This window comes from Athene cunicularia (genome assembly GCF_003259725.1).
Source record: "Athene cunicularia isolate RWA chromosome 6 unlocalized genomic scaffold, athCun1 chr6_part1, whole genome shotgun sequence".
Classification (NCBI taxonomy): domain Eukaryota; kingdom Metazoa; phylum Chordata; class Aves; order Strigiformes; family Strigidae; genus Athene; species Athene cunicularia.
The window spans coordinates 8653097-8673731 of record NW_020799105.1 but is presented as its reverse complement, the minus strand read 5'-3'; the positions used below and the strand labels follow the sequence as shown (position 1 = coordinate 8673731).

Below are 20635 nucleotides of genomic sequence, written 5' to 3'. Positions count from 1 at the left end.
TGCCTCCCCATGCACAGCGGCTTCGCCTTTGTGTGAGCTGCACCGTGTTTACCCTCCCACTTCCTTGTTCCACTCTGGCGCAAGCCCGCCGCGTCCCGCTGGCCCGGCGGGCCCTCCGGTTCCGTACGGAACGCACTTCGGCCGGGATTTTCCTGCGCTCCCCGGTGCGGCTCGGAAATCCCCTTTTCAGCGCGCTTCCCCCTTACCGAGGGCTCAGCATCTGGGGAGAGCTGCCCAGCACCTGCGGCAGCCCCTGTACATAGCGCTGAGGCGGATATGGTGTGGCTGAGAACGGGCAGTGGTCGGTTGATGGTTGGACTGGGTGATCTTCAAGGTCTTTTCCAACCTAGATGATTCTGTGATTCTGTGTGAAATGTCCATGCACAGATTCTTCTGCCTAGAGTTTTGACATGCATACAAAGGTACACCCAACATGACACATGGTCTGTAAGTTGCATTTTTAAAGGTGCCATTAGCATTTGATATGAAATCTATGGCAATATTAAGACTGTGTACAACACATCTATTTGTAATTGTATGGACTTTTAAAACCATGAAGTAGTACATTAATTGATGCTCTGTTTGGGCAGAAAGTTTTCACCGACTCAGTTTAGTCTGCAGCCATTTTCTCCATAGGCATAGAGGGAGATATGACAACTTTATAGTAAAAATAACAGTACAATATTAATTTTCTTCTTTATTCTTTCTAAACAGGAGATTCAGATTTGCACCTTAGTTTGGCCCAGCATTGCAGGAGAAATAGTTTGGGATGTGACCTTTGCCATTGTTTTCTTTCTAATACCAGGATTAGTCATTGTCATCAGTTATTCCAAAATCTTACAGGTATGTTTTTCCTTTAAATTTTGTTATAGAACAAAAGGAAGTAAACAGTAACTCACTAGCCATCAACATATTGTCACTGAATACAAATACACCTAAAGGGAGTAGACATCATTTGCTCAGTAAATGGTAAGTATGTGATATAAAATGAGGCACTTCCACCTGTACATAATAGCCTATAAATTTCAAATAAGAACATGCTTGAACAGCACATTGCCAGAAACCCCACACAAAGTTTGTCTTCACTTATATTTAGTATTTAATACATTTCTCCATTTATGTGCTGTTCATATATAAAGACTGGCAATCTCCTAAGTGCTAAAATAGTCAAGCATTCAATATAACTAAACCCAAGATTTTGCTTTCCTTGAGCCTAAACTCCAGTGTCACAAGGGATTTGTAAACAAGTAAAGAGTCAGGACTATAAAAAATCTATCCCCTTTTAGATCTACTGATTTTCAGCATGTATTTTTAGTACACAGATCTTGTTAGATTACACATACTCCTCCACAGTTTCAAACTTTGCAAACAAAAATTGTAAATTAAACACTCTGCTTCCACTTTCCTTACGAGTGAGTGTTGTTTAACTGTTGAAGTGTAGGCCAAGACAGGAGGCACCACAGTTTTAATCTATATTCTAGCAAGCATGATATTAGTTACCTAAATTCCTTTTAAGGATCTGATTTCATAGCCCTTCCTCTTCCAAAAACAGAGAAAGAGCTAGAAATCTTCAAACAAGGTGCTGCAATGGCTAGTTTTTAGCAGCTGCCCCCCAAAGATTCTTGATTCCTGTATTAGGTAATTAAACTTCTCATACTATATATAAGGAAAAGGTTTTGGAAAGGAACCTCAGAATACACAGATTATTGAGCAGGGAATTAATTGATGAAATGCTTTGCACCAAGGGGCTGTGGGTACACGCACCAGAGCTGCATGTAGATGTTTTGATGGGCCTAGAATCTGGGGTCTACATGTACTTACCTACTGATCAGGCTTAAACTCATAGTCAAAATCATCAGCTCTTAGTTTCTGTACACACTATGAGCTCATTATAACCTTGAGGTAAATGCATTAGGTAAACCTCTTGAGTGAAGTAAAGCACTTGCCTTTTGCAACCTCATATTTGCTTTAGGCGAAGAGCATACAGTAACTCAGTGGGGAGTCTGAGCCCTTTGAAAGAACTGCAAAAAGCTGCAGGCCAAGGAATACCACAGTTCTTGGTCAGAAACCAGGAAAGGAATGGTGTTCCTCTTGTCCTTGAAGACTCCAGATTACAAGAAGTAAATCTAGAAAACAAATGGCTTGTAGGGAGCTAGAAGCCTAAAAAAAGTGTTTGGAATATTGGGTTACAAGACAGCCCCATGCTGTCATGCTCACGTTTCTTTTCTAACTTGGTAACACAGGTGCTAAGATGTGTTACCATTTCTCCTGAACCAAAAAAGGAACGAGGCCCGTAGCAGTATCCCATTTGTTATAATTTAATCTCGTCTCTCACACAGCTCTCCAGGAAGCAACTAGAACTCATCTGGAGAGTGTCTTAATCCCCAAGTCATTCCCAGGAGCAGATTCACTCTCACTTTGTGAGAACACTCCATGATGCCAGTGCACACAGAGTACAGGGCTCTCAGTGTTGTTGGAAGCAGTTCAAAGCATTAATGTATTCAAATGATGATGATTCACTACAGATATGACCTCAGATTTGTTAACAAATATACTCTACAGTGTATACTTTACAATGTCATATGAATCTGAGTATTACTTTTATGTACCTTGAACCCTGGCAAGAATGACAGATCAGAAGCCATGATATGTAATTAAGTAATTTGTTCTTGCACTGTTGCCTGTTGCAAGCAACACTGAGATAAGAGGCTAGAACTAGTAAAGATGTTTGGGAAGTTACATACTTGTATATACATGACTTCTAAATTCCTGATTCTCAGAGTGTGGTCCAGATGCCCTCAATAGGTATCTACATCCCTTATACCAAGCAGATCCAAAGTGTGTCACTGACACTCCATTTCAGTTGAGCATTTCCTTAAGATGCAGCTGCATCTTATTTACCGCAGTTCTGGTGATTCTTGCATCTTAGTTTTAGGCTGTGCAGCTCCAGTAGGAAAGATGGAAGGCACTTATATGGGACAGATACAAAGGTATCTGATGAGGACATTCTGTAGCCATTTTGAATTGTGGAGGCTGAGGAGACTACAGAATTTGGTTTTCCCACTTCTATATTGAAGTATTTTGTGAAACCTTCGTTCTTACTAAGACAGGTTAGGTGTTCTCTGAAAACAGCTCTTGGATCGGATTGTTTGGAGGATTTAGCCTAGTTTCTGTATTCCAAATGAGTACAGCAGAAGATCACCAGGCTGGAATAGTTTTACATGCTCAAAACCTCTGAATTCTCTGCCCCTTTTAAATCAGGGAAGCAGCTAGTGAGACTGTCCCCTTCTCAGGCTCAACAGCTGCTGAGAAGTCCATTTCTGGATAATGGGGTTTGATTTATACACCTACATTCTGTTGAAATCTTCAGTAGATGCCTAGGTTCTTAATGACTATTTATTCTAGGCCATCTATCTCTGTGACAGATTCAGAAGACTGCAGAAAGAATGACAAATTACTCTATCTATATCTAACCATTTTCATCCTTACCTGAACCAGGAACCTCTTAAGCATTACTAGTATTAGTGTTATCCTTCCTTTAGTTATTGGTAAAGGGAAACGTCACACATAAAAGTGGCAGAAAGCATCTTATGCCCTTTGACTTTCCTACTTAGATACCAAATTCATCCAGGCTATTGAAAATGCCCATTCTTCACCTATGCAGGTGGTAAAATGGCATTTCAATTATTTAGCATAAATGTTTATTTGCTAAATATTTCAATTTTATTTTGTTTGCATCAGATAAGTGAATGTAACAGACTTAATTGCGCTATGCCAACTTCAGTGAAGACACGGTTATTGAGCATGAGTTTTAGAGTTTTCTGCAAGCCACTGGGATTCAATATTCTACCTAATGACAGATGATTCATACCCATGAACACTAGATTCCCAAACTGCTCATAGTCTGGTTTATTACATCAGATAGTACTTTTACAAGACACAGATTTTCATAGTGACAAAAGGATCCGTAAGATTTCAGGTTAATTCATAGAAAGCAATTCTGATTACTGACTGAAAAAACTGAAAGTTTATCCAAAACTTACCGTAAAATCCCATTCACATTTAAAATATCGTGTTTTAGTTGCTGTAAGAAATTCATGCTTTTCTAATACCTACCTTATAATATCAGCATGGCCATAAGAGAATTGGATAGTGTTTCTTCTTGTGTATCAACAGGATTGTTAACTATGTTCCAGTTTGCATTTGTGAAAAAAATCAATGGGTTTATTTAAATAGAACAAATGAGGTCATAATTTGAAGTTAATGGGATTTCATGAGTAATTAAGTCTCTGTTTTATGCTGAAAAGTATTTATGACTGGTAGAAAGCCATGAGGAGAACAACCAGCCTGACTAACATTGAGGTGAGTTCACAGCTGAAAGGAAAAAAAGATTGCTAGTAATGTGAGAATATTTGAAATTTAACCATTGACAAAAATAAAAAGGAATTCTGTAATGCCTTTTTTGCAGTCACTTCTCAAAATAGAAAAATCATGTGCCAAGATTTACTTTTGCGCTTGTAAAAATCTGTCAATAATTCTTCTAGGTTTCAGTGAAAGTTACTTTATTCTCTCTTACTGCAGATTACAAAAGCATCAAGAAGGAGTTTAAATGCTGGTTTAGCCTACTCAGAAAATCATCAGATTCGTGTTTCCCAGCAAGACTACAAACTATTCCGAGCCCTCCTTGTGTTGATGATCTCTTTCTTCATCATGTGGAGCCCAATTATAATAATTATACTTCTAATTTTAGTCCAGAACTACAAACAAGATTTAAATATTTTGCCATCAGTCTTCTTCTGGATAGTGTTATTTACTTTTGCCAACTCTGCTGTCAATCCCATTTTGTATAATGTTGCCCATTTCAGACGTAAATGTCAGGAAATTCTTCTCTGTTGTACAGGGAACCCTGCAAGGCATGGGGCTGGTATAGAAACCACTGCAAGAAGAAGTAACCATGAACAACCAAATTTGTCTTTCATTACCAGATAATTATTTGAAGTCTGAGCTGTGCCACACTTTGGATTTTAATGTCTACACTGACCCAGGTTGAATAGGTCACTATGTTTTAGTATTATATGCCAGAGAAGAAAACAAAAAAGCTAAATCTGTTTTTAATTCCTGCAGGTAAAATTCCTGCGGCTTCACTGCTTTGCTTCAGAAAGATTTGGCCAGTTTAATCCAATAGATTGACTTCTCCATTTACACTGAAATGAACAGGAATATGGTAGTGAACTTGGTGAAGTTGAAATAAGTATTTACAATTAATTAATTTCTAAGAGGGTACATTTTCAGTTGGCATAAATGTCATTAATTTTAATGAAGTTATAGTGGATCTATATCAAGAGGGCACCTGATCCATTTTTACTCTTTATTTTCTACAGAGTAAGAGAGATCAACTTTCTAGTGAAAATGTACATCCTCAGAAAGTATCTGCTCTTTTTTTAATTCCATGTAAAAAAGGCATTTGATTATATGCGTAGATAACTACCTGCCTGAACATAGGTTTGAGCACACTAACCAATTTTGTGTAGGAAACAACATAATAAACATGTATTATCACCAAGTGAATGACCAACGGTTCCATCTCAGATTAAAAATATGAATATAATGCCTGTTAATTTATAAATAAAGAATAAACAAATAAATGTTTACTTGTCATGTATAAAATAGTTCTTTTAAAAAGATGCATATTTTTTTATGTCTTCAGTAGCCATATAATAAAATTATTCAGTGATATATCCCTTCTTCCTTTCTAAAATGCTACTAGGAATTATTTTCTAGAAAAAAATGTCATTGTATTTGAAAAGAAACTAAAATACATGTACTTTTGGGTTCTTTTAATTAAAAATTTTCTTCAGAAATTGAAACCATTAAAAAAAGAAAGAGTAAATTCTTAATTATCACCATCTGTCAGCAGTTCAAAACAGTGCATTAAGATAATGGTTTACTAATAAACCCAATGTCTACATATGTACAGATTTGCATAGAAGCAATTTTCATCCCCTGTAATCCAAGTTTATTAAAATGTTTCATTGGTTTACTAACAAGGTGAGCTGCACAGCTCAGATAAATACATTCAATCTAAATGAAGCCATTTAAGAGGAACACCCAATCAATGTGTAACTTTACATCCATGGTGGTGTTATTTCTCTCCATAGTTTTGGATCTCCTTAAGAGCAAAATCCTGAAACACACAAAAAACAAAATTTTGTTTTTCAGCTACACTACAGACTTTCACCAAATGCATACATATCTAATTTCTTTAAAGCTCTCTTGAGACCAGCAGTCTGTTACTTGTAATGATAATGCCAATACCTTGCTCTGCAGTTTATAATTCCAAAGAATTTTCAACTCAGATCAAAACAGGAATTCATTCAATCATTTACAACTGTCACACCTGTCCTGAGCATTTTAATACTTTGGCAAACAAGGCACTGGATAGATGAGTGATAAAAGAGTTATTTATTCACTTTAACAAGCTTCAAATTATTTGCCTTTTAAAAATTACTAATTTAAGAATGTCTTTCAACAAAACAAGAATCTCCTGTCCTCAAAAACTTCTAATGGTAATAGTAAATTAGCTGAAGGAATATACCACTCTAATTAAAAATTTTTGCCTCTAGCAAACAGCAGATTCAGCTTTCAGGTCTACCCACATGACATTGTATTGTATTTACAAATAGTCCCACTGTGATATCCACACTTACGTTGCACAATTTAAAGCAACTTGAGCTATTACTCTGAGACTAAGTGTATCATAGCTTGATCCATATTTGGAAAGGAGCTACCATCAGAAATGCAGTGTAAATTGCAACCAAAAAACTTGGACTTTCTTAGGCTTCCTTTTTGCCTTAAAGAGACAGTATACAAAGAACAGATACTTCACATATTTTTTTCCATAAAGGTAAGTTTTGTACATCTATTAGGTTTTTTTGGTAACTTGATTTGAATACAGTATTAATTAAAAAAGCTAATGAAAAACCTTTGGAGAAAAAAATTAGCTTCAAGACATAGGCAGAATTATAAACAGATACAAGCTTGTTCCTGCAGCATCTAGTAACATCAATCAGAATTTTACCACAATAACAATGGAATGCAGGTCAGGACAGACAATTGAAGTTGGGTGGTTTTGCTACTAATTCTGTAGCTCTTAATAGCAGAATTAAAACTTAGGAAGTAAGGTTTCCAATCCACACACACAGAATTAAGAGAATTTTGTTTCTGATATAAAGCTTTAAAAAAAAGGTTTTTTCAGTTTAGCTCACAATCATTATCTCATTCCCAAATGTACTTGCTTTGCAGGAACTTTGGCTTAATGATACTGGAGAATTCAGAATCAACTAACACTATGGTAACTACAGTATGGGGAAGATGCAAATTTCTGACTGGTTCATTTATACTTTGGTGCTGGTCTCATAAACTCTGGCATCATCCTCAATAAAAAGCAGACAGCATTAAGGACCCAAGCTACTATTTTTCATTTACAAACAATTTGGAACTCACAGTCTTACCAGCCACTTCACTCAACACTTAATATCTGAATATAAATTTGGATATAGAGTATACAGCACAGATATAAAGAACATAGCACTTGGGGCAACTTAGTAGATTTGATATTTCTATAACAAACTAGGGGCAGCTTGATCAATTTTTAAATTAAAATTAGGAAGTCAAAGAATATTTAGAGATGAATTTTCAAAAGGCATTCTGAACTTCTATTTTTTAAATTACACTCTTGGTTCTATATTCTGTGAAAAAACAAGCATTCTATTATATAGAAGTTCAGAGATACCTGAAAAAGTTCTATCACAAATTATGAATAAATGAGTATATTCAATTTTTCTTTTTGGTTTATATTTTGTGCAAAGCTTGACAATGCATCTATTGCCTTGCAAGCTTCATATAGTGTAGAAATAATAGAAACACAGATTCCATCATGCTGAATCAGATCAGTACTTGAACTAGCCCAATATCCTGATTTTACAGTGGGATAGTACTTTCTCTGGGCTTGACAGAAATGCAAGGAACCACCATTACACACCACAGCTGTGTATCTATGCTTTATCTTAAAATTTAATACAAAACCAGCCCTAATAATCTCATTATTTTGTTTTCTTGTCCTCAGATATTTTTATGCTTGCTGTACTTAATTTGAAGAGCAGTGAACGCAGCACTCAAAACAAGAAAGCATCATCAACTTATATAATGACATTGTTTCTTTTTTGTCCTACCCTTTATGCAAGCAAACACATCCTTCACAAAAGCCAATGTCATTTGCATTTATGATGTCTTTTAGTCTTGACTGCCTTAAAACCCAACTGTCTTTTGTGTTGTCTCCAAATTATCTTTCAAGACAAAATTTTTATTTTCATTGTTGTCAGGCACTTTTTCCAGGTCACTAATCAGTATTCTAAACACCACCCGCCTTAGCAGATTTTTCAGGCACCCTGTTATCAGCACACTTTACAACATGGCAATATATTACTCTCTGTTTATAGATCAGACGAACAGGCAATAGAGCTACAAGAGTTGACTGTGCTCATCTGTTCTGACTGTCTTTATAATATACAAAAGTTCCTTTAGTCAATCCCAGTTTATTCTACCATGTCATTTAGAAAAGCCTTTAATCTTGATTTACGGATTTCAGCGATGAAGAACATACAACAACTCTTGGTAAACTGTTCCAAAGGTTAACGACCTTTGGAGTTAAACAAATGGCTATTTATTTCTGCTCTGAATGTGTCCAGTTTAAAGTTCCATCCATTTTAATTTATTATTCTTATGTTTGCAAGTTCTTTGTTATCCAATTCCCAGTGCTTGTGTGGGCAAGCATAGACTTTGCTCAGGTCAGCCTTTAACCTCTTTCTGGTGAGAAAAGATCAAGGTTTTTGAAGCACTCACTAGAGGACACATTTTACAAATCTTACAACCATTTTCTCTGCTCTTCTTTGAAACTTCTAATTCATCCTTGGTACCCTTTCACATCACAATTATCATCAAATGTGACATAGCAAGCAGACCTATGCCGAGCACAACAGTCTCATAGGAGTCTTTAAATTAATCTTTTGTATCTTTGGTTTATGCATCCAAGAATCACATTATCTCTTTTGGTCACAGTATTACATTGGGTGTTCATATTCAGCTGATTCACCAGTTGTCTTCTGTAGGCATCATGTCTTCCAGAATGTGAGGGGCAGGGCAGGGGATGGGTACACTACATTTTATTTGTCCTAAACAGTCTGATCTGTCTTCTTAATTCTTTACTATTCCCCACTCTGGGTGTAATCTTTATCAGTAAGTATATTACATTTTCTTCTAGATCATTGATTAAAGTAGCACAAATTACCATTTGGCCTTTTCTAATATACTTGAGCACAAGTGAGCTAAACTCTATCCTTCCCCGTGATTGCAAGCTCAGCCTGACAGGGTCATACTTCCAGTATGAGGGATATGTTCCTCTACCATAACTCTTTGTGAAACAGCTGGCATGAGGACCTGTGAGAAAGGGTCTGCTATAAAGTATCCTTTCCAAGACTTCTGATTTTACTTAAAAGCTTTTTATGAAGAATTTTTCACAGAAGTTTTTGAGAATACATTCTATTCCCTTCAACCACTATTTTGTTGAGAAAGACAGAGTTCTGGTTAAAGAGACACAATTTCTTCTTATAGCAACTATGAAGTTTATCCTTACCGTGTTTACTCATACTACATTGACTTAATTGTTTTACAGCTTCCTCTAATTATTGTTTCACCTGATGTGATATGCCGCATAAAAGCTATACACCTTAGGTCTCCTTCAGATAAAGGAAGTAAAAGTTGGAAAGAACTTACTACAAGCTCCAGTTTTAAAAGGACGCTATTACAAGCACTAAGTAAAAGACCATGAATTTGCTGTTTAATGAACCAGAGACCCCCAGTGCTTTAGTCATTAAACACTGAAATAAAATTATTCAGAAAAAAATGTTCTTACCATTATGAATGATAACTCTGTATTTTCTGTCCAAACAGAGGTCTATCTGCCTTTGTCTGACAATCTTCTGTGCCTCGGGAGGCAATCCCTTGGGGTCCCGGGAGAACACAAAGGAATAGCTATCAGCACAAGTGCCATCTTCATTTAGTTGGCGGCAGGAATAATGAAGAGCATATGTATCATAATCTGTGTCCACTACCCAGTGATCATCATCTGGAAGAAACCATAGCAAAGAAACAAATATGTTAGAGACACAAGTAGAATCTAGTAAATCTGAAGAGATGGTTGCCATAACTCTGTAAAGAAAATAATACAAGGAAGATTGGTATAAATGATGACAGATTAGCTCTTTGTTTATTCTTGTGTTCAATGTTTAATTCCATGTTTTGGGGAAAGTTTGGGTTGTTTTGTTTTGTTTGTTTGTTTTTTTAAATAAAATAAGCATATTTACCAGGGACAGTGATGGAGAGAAGAGGAAATGGTGCCACTGCTTCTCCTCTAGTATGGATATAGAACAAGAGCAGCATAAAGAAGTGCAAATAAATGCCTTGTAAATCCATGCCTGAGCATCATTATAAAATGTGGCAACAAACACAAAAAAGAACTGTGGATTACAGTAGCTACCATGAAGTACAAATAAAGTTTTCCTGTTTCAACCAGAAAAGGGGAACGGTCAGGCAGAAAATAGGGTTTTTTTAAAAAAAACCCCAACTAATAGAGAAGCTAAAGGTGAGTCTGGTCATGCTAGTCATGCTCCAGATTACTCAAATCTGTAACTATTTTCCTACCGGGGCTGTTACTTAAACTGTATGTTTAAGGAAAAATACTATTATGTAGTTTCTGTGTGTGTTAGAAGTGTATTTGCTACAAGCTCCATCATAAACTCTCTTCTCAAAATGCAGTTACAATTTCAGAGAAATCTTAACTATTTAGCTAGGTAATCTGATAAATACCTGGTCACACAGACACCCTTTTCTAACAGAAGTGAATCTAGGTATTGCAGTATGAAGTGTCATCTCTGCACCCTCCTCTCTCGGAGCAAAAGCTTCTCCCTTGCACTGTGTCTGCGCTGGTGAAGGCAACACTGTATATTCTCTTCCCCATCTCTCCTATGGGTGGGCATTACAATTTTTAGAAAGGTAGAGTCCGGGGTCAGCCAGCAATCAGAAGTATCCGTGAAAACACGATTCAGCAGCATGCTGTGAGGAGATTTGTCAACAATTCAAGAACAATTGGTATCCAAAGCATTCTTTGTAACTGAGTCTTTGGAGAGAATGAAGCTCCAATCACTTCCAAATTCCACCTGCTTCTCTTGGATACAATCCATGGAAATGTCTTGAGCTACAAGTGTCTGCATCTCTACTTGGCTCAGTAAACTAATTTTGTGTAGGGTGTGACAGATGACAGAAAAATATGAATATATATATATATATATATATATATATACACACTGGATCATATTTGTTTCTTAAAATAGATAAATGTCCACATTTGCAGACATGAGACCAAACAAAATAACAGTTGCAAAATCCTCTTTCCCTGCTTGGTTAAGTCTGTTATTAGGCTTTTCAGAGAGAACAGAAGCATCTGGTAACTGAACTAAAACAAGATTTAAAATACTTCATCTGTCCTTCATTTCTTTCCAGACAATGACCATCAATTATATTGTTGGATAACAAACGAAATAAAGATAAGGTTTTCAGTTGTTTAAAGAAAGCCAACCAACTGTCCCATGTGAAAAATAGTGATTACATTGTTCACAGTTAGGCTTTGCTGTATGGTAGTTGTTATGTGTTTTAAGTGTGTTTAAGGAAATCCAACACTACTTTTTCCTTCCCCCACACGGACATACAACATAGCTAGGCTCTCAAGTAGTTCTGCATCGTCCATAGATCAGTACTTACTTCCTTTCTGCAGAAAAGAGGCAACACCCCAGTACTTCATCTTGAATTTGGCAGGATCCTGTGTGTCAGTGAAAGAGCCAATCATGTCAGCACAGACATCCCAGTTACTGTAGCCAGAGAGAAAGAAAAAAATCCCAGTCAAACCTAACAGCACAGATTCGTTGTGACCGTGTGACTAGCAGGTGGGGTTTGAGCACCAGTAAGTGAAGCAGAAGCTTAGTGAAATGGAACAAGAGGAAGATTGCAAACAGCTTACTTGAAGAGCCTGACTCTGCCCTTCGCAGTGGCACTCATTTGTCCATTCTCATCTACGGTGAACTGGGCTACCACATTGTCCTGCAGAAAGAGCCCCTCAGGATCTTTTTTTGCCATGGCATACCAGGTGCCACTGTACTGCAAGGAAGTAAGAAAGGCTGCAGTTAAACCTAGAAGTATGGAATACATTACAGACACACATCACAAACTAGGGGAGGTAAGAGAGGGGAGGACATGCAGGTCTTTAACACATGCTTCAAAGTTGTACCTAAGAAACAAATCTAGCTGTTCCAACAGCATAAACCTACCAATATGTCCTATAGTGCAGCCATAGTTTGTGACAGAATTGACATTTTTTTGTATCTTATTTGTATCTGCAGTTCTCTGGTATTTAGCATACAGATCTTGGTGGGAAGAGGATAACAACTGGCATCCTGACAGATCTATGTATAGACGTTTTTTCCTTACAATGTCTGAAAACACAGTATTCATTTTTCATAGAAATAACCAAGTCACTACACTCCTTTTGTTTAAACCATACACTTTGAGACCAGTCTGCTAAACCTCAGTTTCTGCAGCATTCCTTTATCAGATGCATCAGGATCCAGCATCTGTAGATGTGTGAGTAACATCACATGCCTCTGCTGTTTCTCAGTATTGCAGTCTGTGACTTTGAGTGAAAATGCGAACACGCTGGTGCTACTGAATGCCAGATTTTGTAGTGTAGGAAGAGGAGCTAGGCAAGACATCACAAATCAGGAGAGAAAGAATTACCCTGGTCTTGTCGAAGTTCTCCTTGACTTTGAAGCTGCTTACGCGGCAGTCCCGCTCCGCCATACTGCTGCCTAGCAAGGCCAGTGCCAGAAGCAGCAGCCAGGGCAGAGCTCTCTCTGTGTGGGCCATCCCGTCCCTGCAGCAACAGCAAACAGAGAATAGCATCAGAAACAGGCTCTGTCACACAAGCGAGGAAGGGAGGAAGGCTGCCCTGACAGGTCCCGAGGAGATTGCGCAGCTTTCCCTGATGCATGCACAGGCAAGGCACCTGGCTGTCCCCAGCCCACCACAGCAGAGTTCCTTACAGACAGTGCCAGTCCCTGTAGCCTCTTGAGAGCCCGAGTGTTGATGGCAGTGGCAGGGCACACAGACAGGGAATGCTTTATGTAGTCTGGGGCTTTCGCAACCCTCTGAGGTATAAAGCCAGCATTGGAGGGGGGTAGGGAGGTGGGCTGATGCATGCTGCAGGCTGAGGCCCCTTCATAACAGCCTCTTGCATAATACCCATGGGCTCAGGTGGTCATTGACCTCGACCTGCAGCCAAGCAGATGCTAGAATCAAATGCCTCTCTTTGGTTTCCCTAACCCAAAGGCAGAGCTCACACTTGGGGGAGCACAAGTGTGGGGAGAACAAAGGAAAAGAGAGACACCCCATCTTCACATGGGGAAGAGCGATCTGCCTCCACCTCCCCTGTGATTTTACACACTGCAGTCCAAAGTCCTTCTTACTCAATGTGCTCAAACCAGTTACAAGGTGCAGACTTGTTTCCTCCACCTCGTCCCCGGATTCCTTCCCTCTCTTCCCCTGATAAACAGTGGCAAACATCATACTTGCAAGTTTCTGCTAATGTTTCTGAAAGCCTGGTCATGCCAGAACTTCTTTAGGTCCTCATGACTGGTCCCCTCTTGCTTCCTGAGGGCTGACTCAGGTGCTAAACCATCTCCCAGGGACAGGAATGGGGCTCTGCACATCTGCAAAAGCGAAAGAGCAAAAGAGCACTATTGTGTCATACTGCAAGGGTGGCAGGACATATACGTGGCCGGCAAATACCCAAGTGCATGTACACACCACATCTGGCCTTTTTAACATCAATTTTAAACCAGAACTTCCCTAATTTCTATTCTGTTTTTGGCAAACTGTTTTCAGTTACATAAAACATTATTGTTTTCTCCTGTCCAGGCAAGTTTTGCTGCCTCTCAGTCAATATTTGTTCTATAGTTTCAACATCTTTAGGAAGCGCTAGAGAAAACCAGTTAATTATTTTCTAGACATGTAACCAGATCAGGATAGGACTGATTGTTACCAAAAGAACAAATTCACCCACTTTTTTCACCTTCCAATTTTGAAAGCATAAAGTCAGAAGCCTGTTAGTTGAAAGGTCTGTGTTCATTACTTCAATTAAGCAAAATTATAATTCAAATATGTAGATACTGATGTAGTATAAAAAATACTTCTATAGTTTCTGATGTACAGAATTAAAACAAGTTATTCAGTATGGCCTTTCCCAGAAATTTACTTCAGCCTTCTTACTCCTTTTACATATTCATCCAAATACTAAACTTTTTACCCTTTACAATCTTTTTCATATGTAATGCAAACAGCTGTACAGTCTGTTTGATTTATCTTCATTTTCTGCTTTGTGTTGGAGCCTTTTTGCATAGAGAGTATATTTTTGTTCACTTTCTCAAACATCAAATGCTCAGGGATGTTGTGAAGCCTTTGATTCGTTGGATAACATCAGATACTAAAAATTCCGTTATGTTTAATATTAACCTTCTATTTGGAGTAAAGAACATATTTAACACAGATAACCAGAAAGGCTGATGCATATTAATTGTTCTGAAACTTTCAACAGTAGACCTTCAATAAGCCAATATTTTAATTTTTCAACTGAGATTTTAGTTTGTTAATTCTCATGGAGACTGAAGAGAAACAGCAATCTATATCGCTCTGGTGGCTTTTAGAAACTTGTTCCAGTCTCTGGCAATGGTGATGCCAGTTATATTTAAATGCATTTTAACAAAACTTCTACAAAATTTTCACTAGTCTTGATATATGAATTAATCATATTTACAAGATCAAAATTAACATGGATTTTCTTTGTTCAGTGTCTCACATGACTGACAGAAGAGTGATTATGGTTTCATTTATAACTTTTAAATCTACAACTGTCTTTAATAGCAAAGAAAACAATTATTTCTTTATTGTCTGCCAATTCATGAAATATTATTATTTCTCCTAAGTTTTCCCTCTTCAAAAATCTGTATACTTCTTTATATTCCTAAAGAGGTTCTTTCAGAATCAGATCCATGCCAATAAAGTTTTGTCAGTAACATAATTATCAATGAAAATTCTATGGCAGAGGTTTTCAAAGGAGTCTACAGTCATTCAAATGAATCAAAACCTGATGAGATTTGACCACTTTGAAAATCTAGGTCAGTAGTGCCATTATACTTACTGTGTGTTGTCCCCAGCAGTTTTACAGACAGGAGACCAATCCAGGTTTCACCAAAACAAAAATTTACTTCTGTTAATAATTTTTAAGAAGTTTAGTTCTAAATATGTGCAAGAGCCACTGCAGTTTCTGATATAATCTGAGGTAATCAACGAAAATAAATCAGAAACATCTAATTTTATATTAGCCTTGGCACAGCATTTTTTTAATTGTGTGCCTCCACTGATCTCTGCAATGTTTGGCAACTCGTATGTGGTGGAGGTGCCTGGCAGAGACTTCTAATTCATACAGCTCCTCATGTCTGGGATCTCTACAGACTCTAGGCAATGCCAGGAAAACTCTTCTTTTGAACTGTTCTCATTGTGGATTTGTGGGAGCACAGCTACGGTGAAGTCACACCAGTATTTCCCAGTCAGATTTCAACAACTGCAGAAGAGGACCTGGACAAGTCAGTACGATTTGAAGATTACATTGTAAAAGTTTGGCTTTATGCCTCTTCAAGTTTAGCTATACTTCCAACTCTGCCTACCTGAGATGCAGTTTACATTAATGAAGTCCTTCCACAGTTACAGCTAAAGCATTTCTTTAATTCAGTGGGACAAACTTTTCAGGTAAAAAGGCTCTTCTGTTGTCAGTTATGTCTAAATCAGTAGTGTATTGGAGGAGGGATGGAAGGTGGCTGGCAGACTAGCATTGTTATGGCAATTCAAGGGTGAATTTTTTCTCAGTCCTAACAGATGTAGCTATGCCAGCACAACTATGTAAACTCATAAACAGTGTAAACTTTGCCTCAGTTAATCATCATTTGGATTGACTTGGGCTATGGGTTCAGTTGAGAAATTATGCCAGCAAGTGATCCTCATCCAAATCTTTGGAACCTGGATATACCTCTTGCAGATTTGTAGTTCTCATGCAAACAGTAAGGAACAGGATCTGGGACAGGATTTCAGTTGATTCTGAAAGCAGTATGCATAGATCAAGTCAATGGCATCAAGTGATTGCTGGGTTCTCAGAAAGCTCAGACAATTACATTTTAAAAAATTATTAAAATATTGATAACACATAAACATGCAAATAACCTCTAATGTAAGGCATACAGTTACAGAACTTGTACTAAGTTCAACACCAAGCTTGATAAATTTCACATATGACTTCCCATTTCATTGTTCAAAGCTGGCAGCATATTTTGAATACTATAGACTTTTTTTTTTAAAAGGCAGTATGTATTTTTTGGAACTGGATTTAACTGAAAGGGAAAAAAGTCTTCTACCTTTGAATTTTGCCAAAAGGCCAAAAAAGGGTCTAACTTCTGGCAGTGATTCTAAGATGGAAATATTTTTTACATTAATAGCCTGTAAAATTCCGCAATATTTTCCATTAGGAATAGCAAAATAAAATACAGAGAAAAGGTCAGATCTTCAAAGGAAATGGCAGAAAAAAGCTTTCATTGTAGGAGTTATTTTAGTTTCATTTATGACTTTATAACAAAAAGGAAGAAATGAGAGTCAAATTACTATTTAAAAAACATTTTTAACACTGCAGCACTGAAGCTTTAAGTATTAAGAGAACTAGAATTTTATTTGTGGTCACAAGAATAAGTCTAGCTCTTAGGAGAAAGCTGTCTCAAAGAACTGGTAATAGTAAATGGAGCATCCATTTGCATCCAGACTGTGCATAGATTGAAAGACTTTTTGCGGTCTTCTTATTTATTTATAGAATGCCATCCACAAACATGGGTATCCATTAAATTCCTAGAGGCAGATTTTTTGGGGGAATGAATGACTTCTGTGTGCACAGAGCAGTGGACTCAAGTGTAGCCACTGCCCTGTGGAACCAGACTCATATTAATAAGCAACAACAAACGGCATGAGCTGAGCCAAGGGCCTCTGTGTACTTTTTAAGGGACAACTACGTACACTGTCACCATCACAACTGTTCCCCTTGGTGGCAGTCTGAGTACAGAGGTCAAGGACAAAATGGAATTGAAAAGATTAGCCTTTGCACCATGCCAGCCTGTGTTCTACCTGTTTTTGTAATTCAGTGGTGTGACATTCTGGTTAAGAAGTGAATTTACATTGAAATCTTTATAAACAGTATTTAAACAAACCTAGTTTAAAATGGTACCTTTATTTTCTTCAGCAAACCTTTCTGAGGATTGTGATTCTGAATTGAAATGATTTTCTAGATGCATTACTAAAATGGAAATGAAACAAAGATGTAGTTTGCCAACAGGCTGACCAGGCTGGTGAGGAGAGCTTTAAACTATGAATGGTGAAAGACACGGACATACTGGAGTATAGCAAAGAGCCACAAACATCACTGATCAATAGAGAATCTGTCAAAGGAAAGGCTGAGAGAGCTGGGTCTGTGCAGCCTGAAAAGAAGGCTTGGGGAGAACTTACCATGTATATAAATATCTGGCAGGAGGGTATAAAGAAGAGTCAGACTCTTCTCAGCGGTGCTGAGTAATATTCTCAGTAATAAACAACAGTCAGGTAGTCTAAGATCACTGTGGAGTAAATATGAGAGTGGATAAGATTAAAAGGCTGCTGTCCTTTGCTCAGTCCATATACTAAAATTCATGCCAAGCTACCAAGAAATTTTCATGCTCATGGTCAAAGCTACTGTGCATCTGGCAACCCAGGTTAAGCCCTTCATGCTAGACTGGCCATTTACTTCAGGAAATCTCCTCTAGAATCTAAAATCTGTGTTGACTACTTATTTAATGAACTCTCAGAGCTAATAATTGGTAGTTTTAAGGGACCATGAAAATTTGCAACTGTATGGGAACAACAGCTAACTTAATATATCTTCAGTGTTTGTATTTTTAAGATTATTTTTGTAAGAAAAGGGACAGAAAATTATTTTAAAAGAAACATAAAAGTTGAGGTTGTTTATAAAGATCCCCAAAACATACCAGATCAGTGACACCAAAATATTTCAATGCCATAAACTGTGTTAGGGGCACACAGCACCTGTTGTAAATACCTACAGAATCCATTCTCACAACCTAACCATTTAGAAAAAATATTAAGTTCTTGGATTATACATATAAATCTCCAATGTCCAGACAGTGGTCACAAAATTAACCACATCAAAATCCATGCAACAGAAATAAACATATATGATCTATGTTTATTCAGAAAAATCTTAACTGAATGAACCATATTAACTGTATCAAGATGAACAGAGACACTCAAACACTGAGTTGAACTGGGAAACCTTATAAATACCTTTGACATTTACGTGCTGTTTGAGTCTATTTAAATAACTACGTCTGTCAGTTATCCTTCTTAGGAGCTTCCATGTATCACAAGGGCTCAGGAAGAGTCTACTACTAAAGAACTACTCCATAAATTGTTTGATTTCTATAGCAACTATAAATGTCAAAGGCAAATGACACCGTATGTATTAAAATCAAAAAGCATCCATATTTCTGATATTCTCTGAAATTAAAACAATTTAAAAAATATACCACCCTGCTCATCATGTTTTTAAATCAAACAGCCTCAGCATAGAAAAGAATCAAAGCCCAGTGCATGTTATATTTGCCTTTAAAAGTGCAGTGAAAACGACTGTGCAAGGTTAGTTTGCACTGTTAAACCTCCATGCATATAATGGATCCTACATTAAAATGTATTTTCTTAATAGATGATCTTACTAAAAAATTGCTAGGAAAGATGATAGCAAAATCGTGCTTGAATGTGCCAGTAATGTGAAATAATGTTTTGGTATAGTTTTTTACAATAAACTTAAATATAAATGTGAATTAGAATTACTGAAGATAAAATGTTTGATGTTGTTTGAAAATAAATAAAGGAGATAGAACAGAAAATAAATTTCTTCTTCTAGCACAGAAACTTTAAAGTTCATTACAATCGTGCTCCAAAATATTTAAATCATCTAATTTATGAAATTCATTAAAATATTGATATGAGAAAACAAAAAAAGTATCAAGACAAATACACTGTATTTTCCTAACTCTAAAATGAAGACTTCCATAAATGTAAGGTACATGTATGTACCAAACTACATTTTGATTTCTATGAAATCACTTCAGCTTCTTGGTTTGCCTTAATTATTCATGGTTAATCAATATGTACATAATGTTCACGATGAAGCATGACTAATACAGCAGTTGTTGAAAAAAAGCCAACATAACTGTTTCCAAACATAAATTTCCTATTGGTTTCTGATACTTCTTTCCATGTCATTTCACAAACACTTTACAGAGCAAGAGTAAAACTGTAAAACTGAATCTGAATTAAGAAAAAAAAAAAAGGTTTGATGATTCAAGAATGATTATGGGACAACCCAGCTACATCTGAAATATTTTGTTACAAAGAAAGATTTATCACCTTACAGTAGTGCCTAATTAAAATGTGATCTTTATTTGTTATCTCAAAGTACAAAGAGTGTAATTTATCATTTGTAAAGCAGCTGGGCACAAGGGAGATTTGGTGGAACCATGATAAGCATTTTCGTGATCTTGCATATCAAAAAAAAGTGGGCACACATGATAATAAAATTGTTAGCTTACCCTGGCCCCAAAGAAAACAGTGTAACTTGGTCAGGTTACCTATCTTCACTTACTCACCCTCAAGAGAGTGACAGGCTGCTCTACTTCATAGATTAGTGTAATCATGATATAAAGAACAACTAATGTTTGTAAAGCTAGTTTCTCACATGTGATAAAGATGAATGTGTAAATCTTATATAGAAGATAATTTTCTGGAATGTTTTAGCTGAGCATGAGACAGATCCTCTATAGATTCTTCCTCCTTCAAAGAAACTACTACGTAGATTATTCCAAAGTCAGTAAAAAAGTATGACCAAACAGGTAGTGCAAAAATGTTACTATTCCTTCATACAATTTCATTGGAGCTCTTCAACATCCTCTTTTTTTAAAGAGCAGCATGAAAAGCATTGAGCTAGAAATTAGCAAGATGACAGATGAAGAGAAATAATTTAACTCTATGTGTAAATACATATAAAATTCTTTTCAAGTCTCTATTGCTTTTATATGTATTGCTCAGATCATGAACTATTCGAAGACTGTATGTGCATTTCTTCTGCTGTTTTCTTGTGGACTGTACATGCATACAATGGTGAGAACATCTTGCTGCACTGCAGTTGCAGTCTGTCACAAAGTCAGTATCACCAGTTCACACCCATAAAGAAGATGCTATAACTTCACACACCCACCAGTGAGGGTCCTATGCTGTCCCCCAGGGCTGCTAGGAAAGGAGAAAAGGAACCAGGGCAGAATGTGTCCAT

At 37.0% G+C, this 20635-nt stretch overlaps 2 protein-coding genes across 4 annotated transcripts in view; one reads left to right on the top strand and one right to left on the bottom strand.

Moving 5' to 3' along the window:
* Nucleotides 1-276: 276 nt before the first annotated feature.
* Nucleotides 277-5645, top strand: FFAR4 (free fatty acid receptor 4). Its single transcript, XM_026851490.1, has 3 exons — nucleotides 277-312; nucleotides 715-843; nucleotides 4582-5645. The coding sequence occupies exons 1-3, from the start codon at nucleotides 277-279 to the stop codon at nucleotides 4987-4989; spliced, it is 573 nt and encodes a 190-aa protein (XP_026707291.1). The 3' UTR covers nucleotides 4990-5645.
* Nucleotides 5646-5825: 180 nt separating this feature from the next.
* Nucleotides 5826-20635, bottom strand: part of RBP4 (retinol binding protein 4) — a 44272-nt gene continuing 29462 nt past the window's right edge. For 2 of the 3 annotated variants that reach the window (XM_026851099.1, XM_026851100.1), the window contains 7 exons: nucleotides 17761-17867; nucleotides 13734-13874; nucleotides 12904-13039; nucleotides 12131-12267; nucleotides 11875-11981; nucleotides 9971-10183; nucleotides 5826-6184 (listed from right to left, as the gene is read on the bottom strand). In XM_026851099.1, coding sequence (XP_026706900.1) covers nucleotides 6171-6184; nucleotides 9971-10183; nucleotides 11875-11981; nucleotides 12131-12267; nucleotides 12904-13039; nucleotides 13734-13771 — 645 coding nt within the window. In that variant the 5' untranslated portion in view covers nucleotides 13772-13874; nucleotides 17761-17867 and the 3' untranslated portion in view covers nucleotides 5826-6170. Of the gene's footprint in view, nucleotides 6185-9970; nucleotides 10184-11874; nucleotides 11982-12130; nucleotides 12268-12903; nucleotides 13040-13733; nucleotides 13875-17760; nucleotides 17868-20044; nucleotides 20096-20635 lie in introns of those variants that run through there. The other variant, XM_026851102.1, reaches the window with a different exon arrangement.

Coding starts and splice junctions, on each gene's coding strand:
- FFAR4 (XM_026851490.1), top strand. CDS start 277: ATGGTGTGGCTGAGAACGGGCAGTGGTCGGTTGATG. Junction 313..714: donor CGGGCAGTGGTCGGTTGATG/GTTGGACTGGGT, acceptor CTTTCTAAACAG/GAGATTCAGATTTGCACCTT. Junction 844..4,581: donor GTTATTCCAAAATCTTACAG/GTATGTTTTTCC, acceptor CTCTTACTGCAG/ATTACAAAAGCATCAAGAAG.